Source organism: Capronia coronata (assembly GCF_000585585.1).
Source record: "Capronia coronata CBS 617.96 chromosome Unknown acBCG-supercont1.7, whole genome shotgun sequence".
In the NCBI taxonomy this organism is placed as follows: domain Eukaryota; kingdom Fungi; phylum Ascomycota; class Eurotiomycetes; order Chaetothyriales; family Herpotrichiellaceae; genus Capronia; species Capronia coronata.
The window spans coordinates 364,044-381,806 of NW_006912899.1; the positions used below are offsets into that span (position 1 = coordinate 364,044).

A 17,763-nucleotide genomic window follows, 5' to 3' on the forward strand; every position below is an offset into this window, starting at 1 on the left:
GAGGATTGTCGATTGTCAATGATTGAAGACTGAATGGAGACGATCTTCAAAGTTTAGTTACAACTAGCGAGGAACTCAAAACAATGGATGATAATGATGAAATAGCTGTACTAGTAGTAGGTGATTGATATTCCCTGAGTTGGCCAGGCTCTGGTCTCTTGTCAATGGGTTTGTGTGTAATATGTTCATGCGTCTATCCCACAAAAAGCAAGTGTCAGCTACCTAGTACTACTATGTCTTGTCTTTGTCTCGATCGAACCGCTCCTCGTAAACACGCGATCAAGATGGTAACAGTGATCGTATCACGTCTCGAGGTCAGTCCACCACGCTGGCGAGCATGGTCAAAGCCCACTTCTAACTTCTACTTACTAGGTAGGTACTACATGTAGTACACTGCCAGTGCATGATCTGAGCTTCTCCCCACTTGTACGGTTGGTTGTGCTACATAGCACAGTACCTAGTCTCACTGCTGCCCATCCAGGTCGTGAACGACAAGCCTAGTAGTTCTTACCCTAGTACCTGTGTTACCTATATAACAAAGATATAACAAGGTACTGTGAAGCGGTAGACAATGGGATGAGAACCTTCTTCCATTATCACCATCTGACTCTGTACACGAACAAATCCATCTCGAGTCATACGATCGAACAGTTGGTGTGACTCTGAGGACCATCCCGCCTGGGATCAATTCGTTGAAGATTACAAAATCCAGGCGCTCTTGTACTACACCAAGTGGCGGGGTCAAAAGGAAAACCGAGTAAGGGCTTGCTTGCGCGTCACACAGAACATGAGAGGAACAGACGCTGTGCAAGGGCTAAAGCCAACATGATGCCATAGTAAACGATAACGACAACGACATCGACCGCCGCCCGGAGGGATCATCAACTCGTTCCTCTGACACGATCACATCTCCAACACAACACAACACAACACAACACAAACCCATAAGCATCGTAGCATCGTAGCCCCGTAGCATCGTAGCCCCGTACCCTCTGGCAAGGTGAGAACGACTTCCCAAGGTGAGAACAAGTTCCCAAGATGGGAACAACCCCCATCAAGTCAAGCACCAGAAAAAGAAACCAGAATGCAGAACGCAGTCTAGAAATCCGGAATGGTGGTGCCGACACCTCTTTCTCTCGCAATGCGAATCAGATCGTCCGCGACAACCAGATCCATCAAACCCATACCGACACTCTTATAGATGACGGTGCCGCGAGACAACCACTCGACGAGGCCCTGTTCGCCGGGCCCGCCCAGCTCCAGTTCCTTGCTGGCGGCCTTCTTGATCATCATCAGCTCGCCGACCTCGACGAGATGTTCGGGCTTGAGTTTAGCCTTGATGATCTCGCCGGCCTCCTTGAGACACGACTCGAGACTATCGACGATGATGACGCCGCCCTGCTTGGCGTGTTTGTGGTGATGGCGATGGCCCCAGTGCGGCTCGACGGCGCGGCGAAAGACGTCCGGGTGGATTTCGCACATGTGCGGCGCATAGGAGCCGATGCACGAGATGTAGCGGCCCTTGCGCTCGCCCTCGCGCGAGGTCAGGAACTCGGCGGGAAACAACGGGTCGACGGACGGCGTGCAGCAGAAGATGGCGTCGGCCTTGCGCACCTCCTCCTTGAGCAGGCGGCCGTACTCGCCGAACTCGGGGCTCATGGCGGAGAACTTGATCTGGCTGCGCCATTCCTCGTGCGACTCGTCCGAGATCTGGAACGCCTTCATCAGCGCGATGCAGCTCTCGAACCGCCGGTTGATGATGTTGACGTGTCGGATCTGGTGGCCCTTGAACAGCAGCGCCAGCCGGATGTGCCAGTACGCCTGCTTGCCCGCCCCGAACACCGTGATCGTGTGCACGTGCGCCCGTCGCCGGAGCATGATCGTCGACGCCAGCGCCGTGCGGAACGCCGTCAGCTCCTCCGCGTTGACGATCCCCACCGGGTACCCCGTCGAGTCGAGCAGCGTCACGGATCCGCGCGGCGTGCTGCTCTGCAAATTGGCCATCGACGCCGGAGCCTCGAAGGTGGCCCCGTCGATCGAATCCCGGCTGCTCACCGACGTCGTCGACGCTGGCGTCAGCGTCAAGTTGCTGAACTCGGAGATCGGTGACTTGGCGCCTGACGCGCTGCCCGGCGTGGTCGGGTGGCTGTTTGAATGCGCCGACGAGACGGACGACTGTTTGCTGCCGCTGCTGGCCGGCACGTCGGGCTGTTCGAGGGACACAATCTTCATGCCGACCGTGGTTCCAGTAGACCCGGGCATGAAGAGTGTGGTGACGCCGTTTTTCTTGATCACTGTGCGCGCCGGCTGGAAGGATGAACTGCATGGCGAATTCGTGTCGCCGGTAGAGTATGAGTGTAGAGCTTCCGCCAGGCTTTGTTGGAGGCCTTCTGCATCTTCTTTGGTGAGCGATAGAAGGATTTGCCGCACCTCTGTGTCCGTCAGGACGGTGAGAGGCATTTTCGAATGGAGTGAATACGGCAACTCTTGGATAAGCAGGTCGTACTCTCAATGCTGTCTCGTAGTATGAATAGGATACCTTATCCACGTCCGTCTAGAATATAGGGGAAAGGAGTGTTGAGTCGTGGTTAAGCCTCAGCTCCACGGGCAGAGCGGGAGTCGGTTGCGGTGCCAGTTGTTGAAAAGCTGCCACTTGCCGTTTTCAAGCTGCTGGTTGCTGGTTGAAGGAGGATGAAGACGAGGATGAGGATGAGGATTCGGTGTTCTCACGCTCACACTGCTACCATGCACCTGCAATGTAATTGTGGCTATCATGAAACCACTCTGGAAGCTTCAGTGTTTATGTTCAGTTCAGTTCAGTTCAGTTCAATTCACTCTCTCGCCCAGCGTCGCTTAGATATCAGTCAGACAAGACACTGCCATTTGAGTGGCGAGACGTTCATTAATCAACTCCAACCAAACCACGTTGATTGGTTCCGCACATCAACGGAAAGGCTTGGGAGTTTCTTGGACTTCAACTTGAACTTCTGGAGACTTGGCGCAACGACTACCTAGGTATGTCCAGATACATACAGAGTACATACACATACAGGTTCCAGCACAAGAGAATGGTGTGTTTATATCTGTCTGATTGATTTGGTATGGAAAGGGTATCTAGAACTGCCACAGTCGCGGCACTAATGTACAACATATATCCCGTCGTTCACACGCAGACACCTGAAACCAAGTCGGCGTATTGGAAAGGGAAACTTGAAAATGGAGCAGATGGAAGAAACGTGAGGACCATCATTTCATTTCTCCCCACATGTCCTCGTCACTCAAAACCATGTCGTCCTCGCTCAACACCTTCAGCCCTTCCTTCTTCCGGTTCTTCTTCATCTCCTTCTTCGAGATCAGCGTGCGCGGCGTGACCGGCGTCATCGGCGTAAACGGCATGTAAGGACTGTACGGCGTCTGCGGGACCCCCGTCTTGGGATATGTGCCTAACACGCTTTCGCGGCGATCCACAAATGTGGTCTTGGTCGCCGGCGCACTCTTCGTCGGCTCGTTGTAAAACTGTCGGAAGGGCAGGCTGTGGGAACTGTTCGAAGCTGCTGCGCTACGCACGGATCCTGCTGCTGTTGCCGCGGCAGGGCTCCTCGCCATCTCCTGCACGGAGCCTATGGCCGACTTCTGGCCTGGCGTGGGCGGAGGAGGGCCCGGGTTGTACAGCCGTGGGGACATGGTGGTGGCCACCGAGTAGATCGAAGCATCGCTAAGTGTGGCCGAGCCAAGTGGCTGCGAGATGGGCTGTCCACGGACCGAAATGGCGCTGGGCCGCTTCTTAACCCTGTCACCGGAATCAGATCGGCCAGGAAGAATGGACAGGGCGGACATCCTGGTCCGACGGCTGCTGCTTCGAGACGCCGCTTTGGGCGATTCAAAATCTTCCGCGGGAGTAGGCGCCAGAGGATGGAAAAGAGGGCCTGCCGTTGATCCAACATCGTGGATCTCGGCTTCTGGAGTCGGCTTTCGCAGGTGCTGTAGTTCCACGGGATCCATGAGGGACCGTGGTGAGCCGGGCCCATACCGGACTTGATGATAAGGAGACTTTGGTGTAAGAGGACGGGTGGGTGATCGAGGCGTTGGAAGTGCATGGTCCTGCGATGCAAAATGAGGTGACCTCGGGGACATCTGGCCACTGCTTCTGGCCTTCTGGGATTGCTCGTCGTGTGCCATGACAGCAGCATACAGTTTGGTCATCTCATCCAGATTTCGGGCTTTGTCTGCCTCAAGGATTCGCTCGTCGACGGTAGAGGCGCTCATATTGGACGGGATCCGCGTATGGGATTTGCCCCCTGACGCCCATGATCTCAGGCTTGCCATCTTGCTGGGACTCTTCAACGGCGGCTCGAGGCCCATCTTGGTCTGATTGACAAGCGGAGCAGGCTTGAGGATCTCCATGCTCAGACTTTGGTTGGAAGTCTGCGTCTTGCGACGTAGCCTCTTGCCCACGAAAAGAAGGAGAATGAAAGTCAGCAATAGCCAGGCAATGTAGGCACCAGCAATGCCAACAGCCTCGTACTTGAGTTTCGACTTGTCTCTCAGAGCACCGGCGGAGAGGGGAGGGCCTTCGTCGGGCGGAGGACCCGGGCTCGTTAGAATGTCAACGTTCCAGATACTGTGAGGTTGAGCAGTGACGGGCAAGCCGTGGAAGATGAAGATGAAGACAAAGGCGAAGATGAAGGAGGTCACAGTCGAGCAGGAAGAGCAACACTTCATCTTTGTAGGCAGATCAGATCCTCAGCATATCGCAGCATGCGCTGCCTGAAACTGCTGGACCCCTTACCGAGAGGACATGAAGCAGCTTGTTGCACGCAACGGGCGCTCTGGCGGTAGATGTACCTGGACATGATTGCTGTAGGAAGACGAGCGCGGCCGTGACGACGGTGATTGGAACACACTCAGAGGTGAAAGAGGAGCATCCCGACTGCATGAAGCAAGATAGACAACGAATGAAGAGGGCGAACAGGGGGAAGAGAGAAGTTGGCTTCCTTAGCTGGTTGGAAGAGTTGTCGCTGGCGGTGCCTGGCCATGTAGGCTGTATCCTGTAAGCCTCCCTGGACACCCTAGGCTTCTTAGGCGTCTGTTAGGCTCCTTAGGCTCCCTGAGTTGCCGCGGGGGGCTGGTTGCACCTCTGATCTAACTGCACTCGGTCAAGACCAGCAGCAAACTCTCCGCTGGCTGCGTTCAATCGCTTCCACTGCATCCAACTCGCCTCTATCACGCACTCTGTCCGCCATTCATCGTTCTATCTTAACCGCCCGGAATATCAGAGTCACCCAGGCCTTTCACCAGGGATAAGGAGGACGACTATCTTTGTCTGCACTATCGAACCAGCTTTCATTCTCTCTCTCCACACAATATCACAGTGACCCGAATCCCTGCATGGCCAGACCCTCGATCCGTAACCACGGCATCCATCCCAATCCCATCCTCGGAACATGTGCCGTTACTTCTCGCCGCCAATGCTAACATTAGATGTCTCCAGCACTGTGTCCCTTGTGCGCCGCACTTTCTGAACACCCTCTTGGGCGGCCCGTCGCTCCCTCGACTCGACTCGGACTCGACCCAAGCGAGCATTCATCACACCTGGAAAACACCCAATGTCTGTTTGGGGGGTGAGAGTGATGGCTTATTTGTTCCGTGACATAGGTCGTCTTATAGCACTGGTTTAGACGCCCTTGCTTGCCTGCATCCTTCCCTCCTCGCGTCTGCCTCCCAAGGCCGGTGACCGTGTGGTTGCGACGATGTGGACTAGAAATGCATCATCACCGTTCTCGTCGAGAAACGTGATTCAGCCGGGCCATCACCTTGTCTGATCACCCTCCAGCTGCCAGTCTCTCCGAATTTCCTTGATCCGTTCGTCGACAGGTATTATCTTTCCCGCTTGACGCACATGTTTCGGACCTCTCTGCTCCGCCTCGTGTTCGTCCCATGAAGGGATGTGAAGAAAGTCGTGCGTCGGGTTGCAGGTCCTGAGCTCGAGGGCATCTTTGAGAAGCAGTTCATAACACGGTTTCGCAAACATCATGTCTAGACAATCCATGCAGACGTAGATGTCGTTTGCATACGTCCACCAGTGCTCACAGCTCCCACCGTCACAACCGTAGGGCGGCAGTGGGCCTTTGATCCTTCGCAAGGTCTTGTTCGCTCGAGCAAGAGGAGAGGGTTGATCGGGCTCTTGCTGTCCATCGGAGGACACCCCCTTGTTCATTTCCTGCTTCAGGGTGATATCGTCGTCTTCCTGTTTCCGTCCAGACGCATTGCCACCGGTAGAATCATTGGCCTTGTCGAGTCCATCAACGTCCTTCCGCTTATTGAACTCGTTTGGTCCGATCAGCGACCACGCCGCGAGCGCATTTTCTTTATCCCCGTAGTACATCAGAGTGCTGGCCAGCCGTAGATACCCTTGCCAGTCATTGCTTGGATCATCGTCTGACAATAGGTCAATGCCGATTCTGATGTGACTACGGAGACAATCTTCAGCCTCCTTCTTCATCCCGACCTTACTGTAGTAGCGCCCCACGAGCAGCCGGGTGTCGACGGTACTAACGAACGCACCACCGAAGTCCGCAGCCAGGTCCGCAGTCGTTTCCCCAGACAATTGCAAAAGTCTATCGAGAATCTCGTCGGTCTGCTTGGTATCGGAGCCAACCTGATGCAGTTGCTCAGCGTACACAGTCGAGAGAGACTTTGCAATGGAGAGGCGGGCGGGGGCCAGGCCAATGTCATCGGCATCGGCCAAGCAAGTCTCCCACAATTCCAAGGCTTCCTCTTGGTCCTCTGGATCCTGCGGGTATTTGTAAAGGATGTCTGCCAGCTCACTGGTTAACGCGACCCGATATCGTGCCTTTGTGTGCGGCTCCATGGGCAAGTATTCCTGATCCATGGCTTGCTCTATTGCACTTCGATAAGCCGCCTGCACAAACGGAAGGTTACCTGTCTTCTTGCCGGCGAGCACGACCCCGTTATGTAGCGCCATCGCATAGACGTTGCTGTGGAATGTCATGCTCAGTCGACTGATGCCGTATGCAGGATCCTTGTCTCGTTGTAGCTGTTGCAAGAATTCGATGATGTCTTCATACCTTTCTTGCCGTCGTAGCGCAACTATCTTTCTCAATATCGAAGCGTAATCGCCAGGGTTTGTTGCTAAAAGTCCATCGTACACTGCAATGGCCTTCTCGTGCTGGTCCACTTGTACCCAGGCCCACGCAAGCCAAAAACGAATCTTAGTGATGACTTCTGCAGGAGAAGATCCTTTATCCTCGCTTGCTTCAACTCGTCGAATGATATTCTCAAGCAGCTCAGCTGTTTTTGACCATTCTCCCAGCTTCAGAGTAGGTGGTAGCCAACCCCATAGTCGATGGACCAGTGGTCTTGCTGCAACTCAGTTGCCCTCCCATAGGCTTGGATAGCTTCATCGTGGTGCCCGAACTGTCGATACGTCTGGGCAACAGATCGGGTCCACTCAAAGTCAGGCTTGTCAACATGTAGGCGCTCTGCAGCCCAGCTCGACATGGTGTCGATTTCTTCGACTGTTATATCCCTGATCGCCATGTTGAGCTTGGCTGCGCGCGCCGATGGGTCCTTTCGTCGCTGGAGCTGTGCAATGTCAGCCTTGTTGTCGCCAGCTCCAACTAAACCTTGCAATCTTGCAATCTTGCAACACGAGACCTTCCACCGTTCCATATGTTCAGAACACAATTTCTACATTTCTGTCCGCCGTTCTGGTGCCAGGAGACGCCAATCCAATCACAAACCCTTCGGGGGAAAACATGAAGACGTACCTTGAGGAGAAAGGCATCAAGCATGCGCACGAGAAGCACCGGGTTGCCTCCAAGCTCCCATGATCTGCAGAAGATCCAATCCGCAATGTAGGTGGAGAGATATGTTCCATAAGGTCGGCTTCGGGAGAGGCGTTTGATGTCAAGGTCTTGACCCAGCCTTGCCCTACTTGGGTGCATCTTTTGGTCGTAGCAGAATCTTTCAGCCAACCAAGCACTAGGTCAACATTGCTGTCCGCAAAAAACCATTCCGGCGCAAGAGACTCTATCTGATTCTTGTTCCACCACTTGGCGATGATGCCCTGATCACTGAACATGTCGACCAGACACTGCCCGATCTGCGCTTTATCACTGAGCCTCACCGTAGTCAAATCAATCTCTTGCAAATGTGCCACGAAGAACCGGCAAGCATAGTGGTACAAGGCCTTCAGTCCGACTTCGCTAGACTGAGGTATTGTCTGCAAGCAATCCAAGAGTACAGTCAGGTGAGCATTTTCCAGGTCGACATGGACCACTGCAGTATTCGAAGACAACTTCCGGTCAAAGAATTGCTCGAAGCCAAACTTTGCATACAAGTCTTCGTCACACACGCTGTCCAAAAAGTGTCGAAGAATTCTGACCTCACTGGGATGAATTTTGCTTTTCTGATTGCTCTCCTCTTCTTGCTCCGATTGAGGGAGGCGGCGAAAGTAGTCTCGAATCGAAACAGATACCAATGTGACCGAACCTTTGTTCGGCTCCATGTAGTCAGGCTTCTCAACGATAAAGAATGCCGAGTATCGATCCCGCAACTGGTCGTACAGCGACCGCAGAGAAGCTTCCTTGTTCCTCAGGAAAAGGACAGCTTCCAGTTCTTCAACAGTCAGTGTTCTTTTGGCACACATTACCCAGGTAAGAAGGGCACTGAGGTCATGGATATCTCGAGCCTGAAAGCTTTGATTGCACCGTTTCACTTCTCGAGCTATCGTATCGGATCTCTGAGATTTGTTCGCGAGGACCTCTCGAATTTCCGCCGGCCAGCGTTTTGTGCTTATCTCTTTCAGGAGGAGCTCAACGTTGATAAAGTCGCCGTAGGCACCTTCACAGAGACTGGTGTACACTTCCTTGCGGAGACTCTGGACCTGCTCCGACTTGCCATGCAGAAAATCCATTCGCTCCAGTCTATCAGCGATGAAGCGCTCTACGTCTGGGCCATTATTGCTGGCAACGTCGATGTCCACGGTCCTAAGATGGACAGCATCCGTGAAGGCTTTCAGGACTGATGATCGACCTGCGAGCAGTACTCTAAGGTGACTCAACCGATCCGGGGCGTGCCGTGCCTGCATGGTCTCCAGAAGACCACGTAGCGTCTTCACACTCTTTTCTCCCAATGGTTCCACACCGTCCAGTATGACATAGAAAGTCTCGCTGCTGCGCAAGCATGGCTCGAACAGCCTTGCGAAGAGTTCTTCCGGGCTATCAGGCTCAATCCACTTGTCGCAGATGGCAGCAAGGCCCTTCCGATAAATCGGGTCCTGGACTAGCTGTATTGCTATCGTCTTGAGCGCCCTGATGAGGGATTTCATACCTTGATCACTGAGAGGCTCTCTTCCGGGACCGAGACCTTGCTGCTCCACATAATAATATGCGATGATCGTTCGTGACGAGGCGGAGGTAGACCGTGCATAGCGTTTCTCAAGGTCATGAATAATAGTGGTGACGAGGAAGGACTTTCCATACCCTTCATTTGCCGACAAGAGCAAGAGCCTGTCCCATGTGGCGGTTTGATCGTTCCACTCGATGAAATGTCTGTTCTTATGTATCCAGCTTCCACTGCCCAGGATACCTTCGGAAAAGAGGCGCTGGTATGATTTGACTTGTTCATCAGCCTCCTTGTGCACGCCAAGTTTGGCCTTGATCAGCTCAACTTGCTTTCGTTCCAAGCTGTCCGTCAACATTCTGTCCACGGATGCTTTCACTCCAAGTATGGCATCTTGAGTTTCGCCAAACCCGTCTTTGACAAGTTGATAGGTAAGAGTGGTTTTCATTTGGGACTCTCGTTCGACAAGATCTCTCAGACTGGCAATGGCACCACCAACCTCATCATCTTCCTTGAAGGCCAATACCTTGAGAAACTTCAGCAACTTGTTGCCCTGGAGGACATGCACAGACAGCTCGCAGATAGTGACAAATGATAAGAGGATCTTGTGCATGATCTTCCGGAGAGGCTCGTCCACTTGTTTCATCTTCAGGTAGACAACGAATCTCTCAAGGACGTCCGAGACATCCTCGAAGAGCTGCGTCAGACTGGTAAAGATGTTTCTGTAGCTCTGCCCTGCACTGATCAAATAAGAGATAGCATTGAAGCAGAGACTACTAGGACCATAGACCTGTATCGGGTGTTAGGATTTTTCTATATCGATAAATGATTCCTCGGACACCCTAGGGTTCGTACCATACTCGCAGCCGAGGCCGCCATACCTCCTAGATTCTGGACTAGAACAAGTGTTCTCCGAAGTACTAGTTTCAATACCCCATACTCTGCCCTTTTCTCGTCGTCCGCATGACGCTTCAATCTGAGTTGCGAAAGCACCTCTTCAGGGGTTTGAGCCTTGCCTTGAAGCAGATTGGCGTCGCCACTGGTCGTGGTTGCGAAGGACCGGCAAGCCTTGTCCCATGCTCCCGGAGATCATAGTCATCCTCTTTTACTGACATTGTGTCGGGCACCAGCAAGACGCGACCAAGAAAGACGAACACAGTGCAGGTGTTTGCTTGAGAATTGGGCCGGCGTGGCTTATCTATGTATCATCGGCTAGACGAGCTGAAACGTCCAAAAGGTGGATAAAGCCGAACAGGATGGCATGGGGCGACAGGTTAGCATGGTAGCATTGTTCTTTTGGCAACATTCCACGCCGAGCTGCCCCTTGACAATAATAGATACGGCTGCAAATGAGTGCAGATGATGGGGCCGATACTTTGTTGGTACATGATGATGGTAGGCAATCTGGCCAGGATAGCAATTGTTTGGGCCCCATTTGATGTTCAGCCTGTAAGCCAGGTGACCACAGATTGGCCATAATGCTTCGGCTAAGGCTCGGGTGGTTCTGAGGGGACCGCCATCTCTTTTGGCACCGAGCCTTAGGCTATGCTAGTAGTTGGCATCCAGGGCTGATCGCAATGAAAGTATCACCCGGCCACTGGCTGTGGCCACAGGTGTGTTGGTACGTACGTACGTACTGTACTGTGCGGGCATTGGATATGAGTGGTCGCCAGACTCGCAAGCCCTCAATCATCTCGGCCAAGTTATATCCCTTTCAGCCGCATGTCTGCACCAATTGCCTGACCTTTGGACTGGCCTGGCAGGCGGTGTTGACGTGGATGTAATCTCAACATCGTAGGGTTGCGGCTGAATGCCTAGAGGTCGACATCGCGCTCACTGCTCATCAACCTGCAGGTTGGGAGACTCCGTAGAGCATGGCGAGCTGAAGCCTCAGGCATGGACCCAATCGAGTTCTTCCCGTTGGCAATTGGAGGGCAATGTGTTCGATTTCGTGCCGGACTATCATCTCCAGCTGCTTCCTGTGCCAGTAGCCCAACCCAAGCCAGCGAAACCGGTGCCTCTGCCAATAGAGCTCCCCGAGTCGCGCGAATTGACAGCCCTCCGTTTGACTTTCGTGCCTTCGCTCGTCTTGACTCCATCGACAATCTTTTCGAGGCTTGTTTCGACCACGACGCCTCCGACGACCATCTCGCTCAGAACTGCATGGAGGGTCTCGAAGCCGAAAATCAGGTCCAACTCACACACGTTCTCGAAGAGCCTGTCAAGCGCCTCGACAAAGACTTGGATGAAATCGAGCAGGGCCAACGGCGACTCTGTGGAGGTCGAGATCAGAATGAAGTACAAGGTCGCGTAATGGCGGTAGGTGATCTGAGTCGGAGCATCGGGAGAGGCACTGCTGGCTGCCGGGGCCAGTAGAGGAGGAAGAGGGAGGAAATTGCAGGCAGAGGCCGGTCGAGCCGATACAAGAGTGAATATCTGGGAGAGCAATGACTGCTGCGTTGCTGTGTCCTGCGGCATGAGGTTAGACTGGAGCACGAACGAATGAAGCGTGTGTGTATTACCAGCTGGGAATAGAACTTGGTTAACCTGGGTTGGCCATTGTTATTGAACACAAGAACAGCGTTGATCATCGCGACGAAGGGGGAAGGAGAAAGAAGGCCACAATATGAGGGTGGTATCAACAGCAACTCATGTAGGTGTTTTGGTTTTATATACATCCATCCTAGGTAGTATGGGCGTAGGAACACGAAAGACAGACGACGGGATGGTCAAGTTGAAAGCGAACCCGCCGGTTGTGGGGTTCAAATCGAACGACACTCACGTTCAGGCTGAGGCTAGGGAGGCTCAGGCTTAGTTTCGGGTAACGACATCCCCTTAGGACCCCAGCGATGGGCTCCTTAGGCGCAGCCTACCAGTGATGAGCAACTCCAACTCCAACTCCAAACTAGAACCACATGCCGCGAAAAAAGCAAAATGCAAACTTCATGACATATTTTGTCCCATCTAACAAACCAAAGAAATTTGAAGTACCCAACTTGAAGGTATCAAACACTACCAGAACAGATCGTGGTCAAGCTCTCTATACACGATCCTATCGTATTAGAACCGATACTCGACTTTTCCGCACATACCTACCTACCTTTGGCTCCCTCTCCTTACAAACTTGAATTCGATGCAAGGCTCTCCATGCACCTCATGCCGTCTGCTATCTCGCTCCCGTTTCCACCAGCGTCTGATCGAGCTTCAGAACGGCCGACGCAAATTCCACAACAGCCGAGCGCATGAAGAAGCGCAACCACCATCTCAACCACAGCCGCAATCGCAGTCTCAACCGCAGTCTCAATCGCAGCCTCGGGCAGCAGACTCCTGGTACTGGCAGACCCGTCCGCCGACGCGACAGAACCTAGCCGCCGCGGAGCATTTCTTCAAACACAACATCCCCACGCGGATCTGGACGGGCGAAGGCTGGCGGAACCGACAAAATGATTCGCAGGACCTCCCCGAAGTCATCTTCCTCGGGCGGTCGAACGTGGGCAAATCCTCGGTGATCAACGCGCTGACCTCGACCGACATCAACCGCGTCAGCGCCGTACCTGGAGCGACGAAGGCCATGGCCGCCTGGACACTGGCGGCGCGGACGCCAGACGGCGGAGCGATAAAAGGATGGGATGGCGACGTCAGCCCCAAACTCACCCTGGTCGATATGCCGGGGTACGGACACGGGAGTCAGACGGAATGGGGCAACTCGATCGTCGAGTATTTGGCCAAACGGAGGAATATTAGGAGAGCGTTTGTGCTCATCGACGTGCTTCATGGTGTGATGGGCCGCGACCTGGACATCTTCAATATCTTGAACTCGTCCGCTATTCCCTACCAGATCGTCGCCACGAAATGTGATAGATTTGCCTTTAACAAAGAGGCGCGAGCGGCCTTGATGCAGATTAGGGCCCAAGCTCTTCTGGACGTGGACGATAGTCTGGGCCTGGGCGAGATCATTGCGACAGGGTTCCTGAATGGCATGACGACCAAAGAGTCGGCGAAAATTGTCACCAAGAGATCCGCCTTCGGAGTCCCGAATCTGCAATGGGCAGTGTTGCGCGCTGCTGGTCTCGACACGTATGCAATGCAAAAAGCAGAATCTCATGGCGTGTTGAAGAAAATGCCGGCCGAGGATCGAGTGCTGCTTGTACCTGTACCGGAAGAGGACGTTGGGCAGGAAGTCTCTGTAAATGAGAACGGTGGACAGGAAGATTCCGTACGGGTCGAAGCCGAACAAAACGCTTCCGAAAGCGAGCCTCCAGAAACCTCAGAGTCAACCTCTTCATCTCCGGCCCCGGCTCCAGGAACCAGCCTCAGCGTCGAAGACTTCCTGCGCGAAATTCTCAACTCGAGTTCCCCAGCCTCTTCCACGGGAACTCAACGTGGGCCGGACTCAAAAGGAGCAAGAGCAAAGATCTTCCCGTCCCTAACCCCAGACGAAGACACGACGTCTTCCTCCAACAAAAGGAGAAGCGGCAGTCGCAGCAGCCCCAGCTCCCTGCTTAGCGACTGGCTAGCTGAAGCCGAAAGCCCTTCATCATCTTCGTCATCAGACAGAAGAGGTAACAAGAACATTGCAAATACATACAACCCTCCCTCGTCAGACTGGGACTCTGCATCCTCGCGAATGTGGTCCGATGATCTCCCATCGAGGACGCCCACGAGGCCAAGGACACCATCAACCTCACCCACACCCACATATACCGACGAAAGGGCCGCTCGGACCACCCCTCCATCATCCGAGGCCATGCATTCAGGTCACGCAGGGTCACGGTCTCATCCCTATCAACAGAGTCAACAAAGTCGTAAACCTGTCTCTCGTCATGGTCATGGAAGGGATCCGTCCGCTTTGCCCGGGAAAGGAGTCATGCGCGGAATGGACGCCTTGGACGCAATGGCCGGCCTAGACCCGCGGTCCAAGAATGCAAACTCAAACTCGAACTCGAAATCAAAATCAAGATCAAACTCGGGCTTTTCGCAAGGTAGCACGAGCAGAAGCAGGGGCAAACCCAACAGCAACGGTAAAGGCCAAGGCCAAAATTTAAACCACAATCACAACCATCAACATCAATATCAACAGCCTGGCTCGGCAGCCGCACCGCCGAGCAAAGGAGTGACTCGCGGCATGGATGCTCTGGCTGCGATGATGGGAAGTGAGACGTCGAAAGGCGGTAGAGGTCAAACACGACGGCGAAGGTGATTGATTTGTCCAAGCAGCAGAAGGACGAGGGAACAGTAAGGCCGGCAGGAGTAGATCCACTCCGCTATATATAATTCTCGCTGGTATCAAAATCTCGAGGGCCACGAAGAGCACCTCCAAGCTCACTCTAATCGATTTCATTCTGTACCTGACTACCTATTGTAGGTACAGTACAGTATTCTGTGGACTCTGTATGGTCTCTGATCTCTGGGCTGGCTTATGCCCATACCTTTAGTTCGGCCGAACACCCTCGAGCCATGCTTCCTCATCGTGCACATGTGTCGTAGGAAAGGGACGACAGTTGGAAACCCATTCTCGATGCCAGAATAGAGACAGGCTAGGCCGCCGGAGATGTCTTGACACCCGTGCTGATGTCAATCTTCAAGCCGAATAAATGCCCTGTCGACAGGCTTCAGAGAGACAGCCCTTCTCCTCCGGAAAGGTTTGAAAGCAAAGTACAGCACCGAGGAGCCGCACGGCACAGCGAAGCACTCTCACAATGGTCGCCTTTCCTCTCATTCACCGCCTACTAGTATGCCTTCCTGGGTAGGTGGTCTGCTGCTCATACGAACTCGCTCAATGCAACCATTCCGTAGCGGCTAGTACCGCGCCGCCGAACAATGCAAAATGCGAACAATGCTGAAAAGCTCAAGTCTTGCAGCAGACTGCTCTCTGAAATGATGCTCACTCCTATCACTTTGGCTGGTGCAGGTTCGTGGAGAGAAGGGAATCGAAGACAAACTATAGCTTCATACGAAGTCCAACAATAGTTCGAATGCCCGTATTACGGCCACCATCCCATCCTTTCATAACTGGCAATCATTTCTTTGACACGCTCTACCGTTAGACCTTCTCCACGCTCATAGTGAAAGCCCACGGTTTTTTCAAAAAGACCACCATCCAAGCTCAAGTCCGTATCCTTGAGCAACTCCTTCTCCAGGAACGGAGTAAGCGGACCCGGCTTGGTGATGGCTTTTTGTTCGAGCATATCCGCCCATGGTTGAAGAACATCTTCGTTCAGGTCATCAACGACGCGCTCAAGATTCATCTTGGCGAATTGGGATATCAGCGAACCTTGGAAACCAGTCTTGATGTTGAAAACTTTGGACACGATGTCCGCCAGGATGCCCTGACTTGTTTGTCCATGGTCGACAATGTTGAATATAGGCACATTGCCTATCGGCGCCTCTTCGCCTTTGGAACCCAATGTTGGTCTCCTGCTGCTCGTGGGTGACACCGACGGTATGGTCGAGTTGGTAGATCTCCATTGCGCTGCTGCCCACAGAGCCCTTGCAACGTCTTCCACGTGAACGGTGTTGATCCTCAGGTCTTCTGTCCACAACCACTTCAATTCTTTCTGCTGTTCTTGGTAGACACGCGCCAGGCACAGAGCTTTGGCGATGAAGTTTGAGTCATACTCTCCATAGACATGTGCCATGCGCAGGATGACCAGATTGAGCCCGGGGATCCGCGACAGCTCTTGTTCGGCCTCCAGCTTGACTTTGGCCAGTTTCAGCCATGGCTTCAATTTGTCTTGTTCGGTGCGGGGGGTGCGATTGGGAGCGTAGACCATGCCCGTGCTGGCCTCGACAAAGGCTTTCACCCCACGTTTGGCTGCCTCTTTTGCGAGGGTGACACTGACTTGCCAGGATCTTAGTCTGTATATCTCGGGCGCCTGTGACCAGGCCGTTTCACCGGCAAGATTAAAGACGTAGTCCCATTTTGCGTCGGGGCCGTCAGGATGATCGAAGATGCGGGACATGGACAGCTCTCTCGAAGCATCGGCTTGTATAAAGATATCGGAGGAACATGCTTCAGTGAATTCTGGAGCAAGATGTGCTAGCTGAGGAAGGACTTTATCGACAATACGAATGGAAGATGCAAGATTTCGCGAATGTATGTACTTTGCCAGGAAGCGCCCAATATATCCTGGCGATGTTAGTGACTCGGAGACGTCCATCTGGGAACTTCCACCCACCAAGGCCTCCCACTATCAGGACAGAGGGTTTGCGGGTGCCATTGGCGACGGTAGGTTGACCACTGTCTGCCATGAGGAATCCGTACAAGCAAGGCGGCCCAGTATTCGCAGCAGGGCCGAAGGGATATAGCAAGAAGAGAGCGCAGTAACGAGGACAAACGCCGACGACCCCCGTGTGCCAGACAGCGTACCTCCTGCCAACATGCCAGAGGAGTGAGGGCAACCTCGAGCTGGAGGGGAAGCAGTTGCTGGCCAGGTAGCAGTGGAGGGGAATGGGAGGAGACCGAGGGGGTGGATAGTCGACAGGAACGCGAGATAGGAGAAGGAGAGACCCCTGTTAAGATCTCTTGGATTGGATGGTAGGCAGGGGCGTTCGTGTAGATGGACTAGTGCACTGCACCACTGCAATCCTCCGTTTCTTCTTCTTGGGAGAGTGGCACATGCTGTAAGGTACCTATCTAAATAGAGGTAGCTGCTGAGGAGGAATTCAAGGATGGACGAAATGTTACAGGTAGAAAAGTGCAGACTGTAAGTGCCAATGCCAGTGCCAGTGCCAGTGGTTCCTGGCCCCGTTTGAAGTTGGTAAAGTGGCACGGCCCGAATGGCAGGTGCCAGCAGCCAACAGCCAGCAGCCAGATGGCGCCATGCTGTCCAGGGCTCAGATATTATTATGATATGACTTAAGTCAAGTCTTCTGCCTAGAGCATTTCTGTTTTGCCTCTGATCAACAGGCTGGTCAGGGTATGCTCTTCACCGATGCTTGCGCTGTCATAACTAAAGAGCACCCACGAGTCTGGAGCCCCATCAGCCAATGGTGAGGTCAACTTTAGGATCATCTCGCAGCCCCCCGGACGTGTGCTGGTGTTTGCCGTACCTTGTTTTCTGACAATCCGTGTGTTCCCTCATCTGGGCCCAGGGGTTCGTTGCCATCCGAACCGTGTATGCAGGTCCTGTGCAGGGGGTGCATGAACACGCATTAGTGCCTGGGATGGCAACAACAGGCGTTCGAGGCGCATATTATTAGTAGTAGTAGGTAGTCGTAGTCCTATACTAGTAGGTATGCCATAGTAAAGCAGATGCGGCTGCATGATTGTGCGTGTACGACCATAACGATGTACGCACCGTACCAGTAAGCTGGAGGCATGGTAGACAGATGTGATAGACAGACCATGGAAAGAGAACAAGTTACTTCGCCTGTTCTGCGCCGAGTCTCTCCGGC

The 17,763-nt window shown here is 53.5% G+C and overlaps 7 protein-coding genes across 7 annotated transcripts; 1 reads left to right on the forward strand and 6 right to left on the reverse strand.

Moving 5' to 3' along the window:
* Window positions 1–1,098: 1,098 nt before the first annotated feature.
* On the reverse strand, window positions 1,099–2,460 carry A1O1_07696 (uncharacterized protein; the record flags this gene model as incomplete). The annotated part of the gene is made up of 1 exon (XM_007728562.1): window positions 1,099–2,460. The coding sequence occupies one exon, from the start codon at window positions 2,458–2,460 to the stop codon at window positions 1,099–1,101; it is 1,362 nt and encodes a 453-aa protein (XP_007726752.1).
* A 786-nt stretch (window positions 2,461–3,246) lies between these two features.
* A1O1_07697 (uncharacterized protein) lies at window positions 3,247–4,722 on the reverse strand (the record flags this gene model as incomplete). Its single annotated transcript, XM_007728563.1, has 1 exon — window positions 3,247–4,722. One exon carries the CDS (start codon window positions 4,720–4,722, stop codon window positions 3,247–3,249), a length of 1,476 nt encoding a protein of 491 aa, XP_007726753.1.
* Window positions 4,723–5,809: 1,087 nt separating this feature from the next.
* Window positions 5,810–7,560, reverse strand: A1O1_07698 (uncharacterized protein; the record flags this gene model as incomplete). The annotated part of the gene is made up of 2 exons (XM_007728564.1): window positions 5,810–7,333; window positions 7,357–7,560. The coding sequence occupies 2 exons, from the start codon at window positions 7,558–7,560 to the stop codon at window positions 5,810–5,812; spliced, it is 1,728 nt and encodes a 575-aa protein (XP_007726754.1).
* Window positions 7,561–7,696: 136 nt separating this feature from the next.
* Window positions 7,697–10,245, reverse strand: A1O1_07699 (uncharacterized protein; the record flags this gene model as incomplete). Its single annotated transcript, XM_007728565.1, has 2 exons — window positions 7,697–10,156; window positions 10,222–10,245. The coding sequence occupies 2 exons, from the start codon at window positions 10,243–10,245 to the stop codon at window positions 7,697–7,699; spliced, it is 2,484 nt and encodes an 827-aa protein (XP_007726755.1).
* A 1,083-nt stretch (window positions 10,246–11,328) lies between these two features.
* On the reverse strand, window positions 11,329–11,957 carry A1O1_07700 (uncharacterized protein; the record flags this gene model as incomplete). Its single annotated transcript, XM_007728566.1, has 2 exons — window positions 11,329–11,835; window positions 11,889–11,957. 2 exons carry the CDS (start codon window positions 11,955–11,957, stop codon window positions 11,329–11,331), a joined length of 576 nt encoding a protein of 191 aa, XP_007726756.1.
* Window positions 11,958–12,499: 542 nt separating this feature from the next.
* Window positions 12,500–14,566, forward strand: A1O1_07701 (uncharacterized protein; the record flags this gene model as incomplete). Its single annotated transcript, XM_007728567.1, has 1 exon — window positions 12,500–14,566. The coding sequence occupies one exon, from the start codon at window positions 12,500–12,502 to the stop codon at window positions 14,564–14,566; it is 2,067 nt and encodes a 688-aa protein (XP_007726757.1).
* Window positions 14,567–15,350: 784 nt separating this feature from the next.
* On the reverse strand, window positions 15,351–16,617 carry A1O1_07702 (uncharacterized protein; the record flags this gene model as incomplete). Its single annotated transcript, XM_007728568.1, has 2 exons — window positions 15,351–16,495; window positions 16,545–16,617. 2 exons carry the CDS (start codon window positions 16,615–16,617, stop codon window positions 15,351–15,353), a joined length of 1,218 nt encoding a protein of 405 aa, XP_007726758.1.
* Window positions 16,618–17,763: the final 1,146 nt, after the last annotated feature.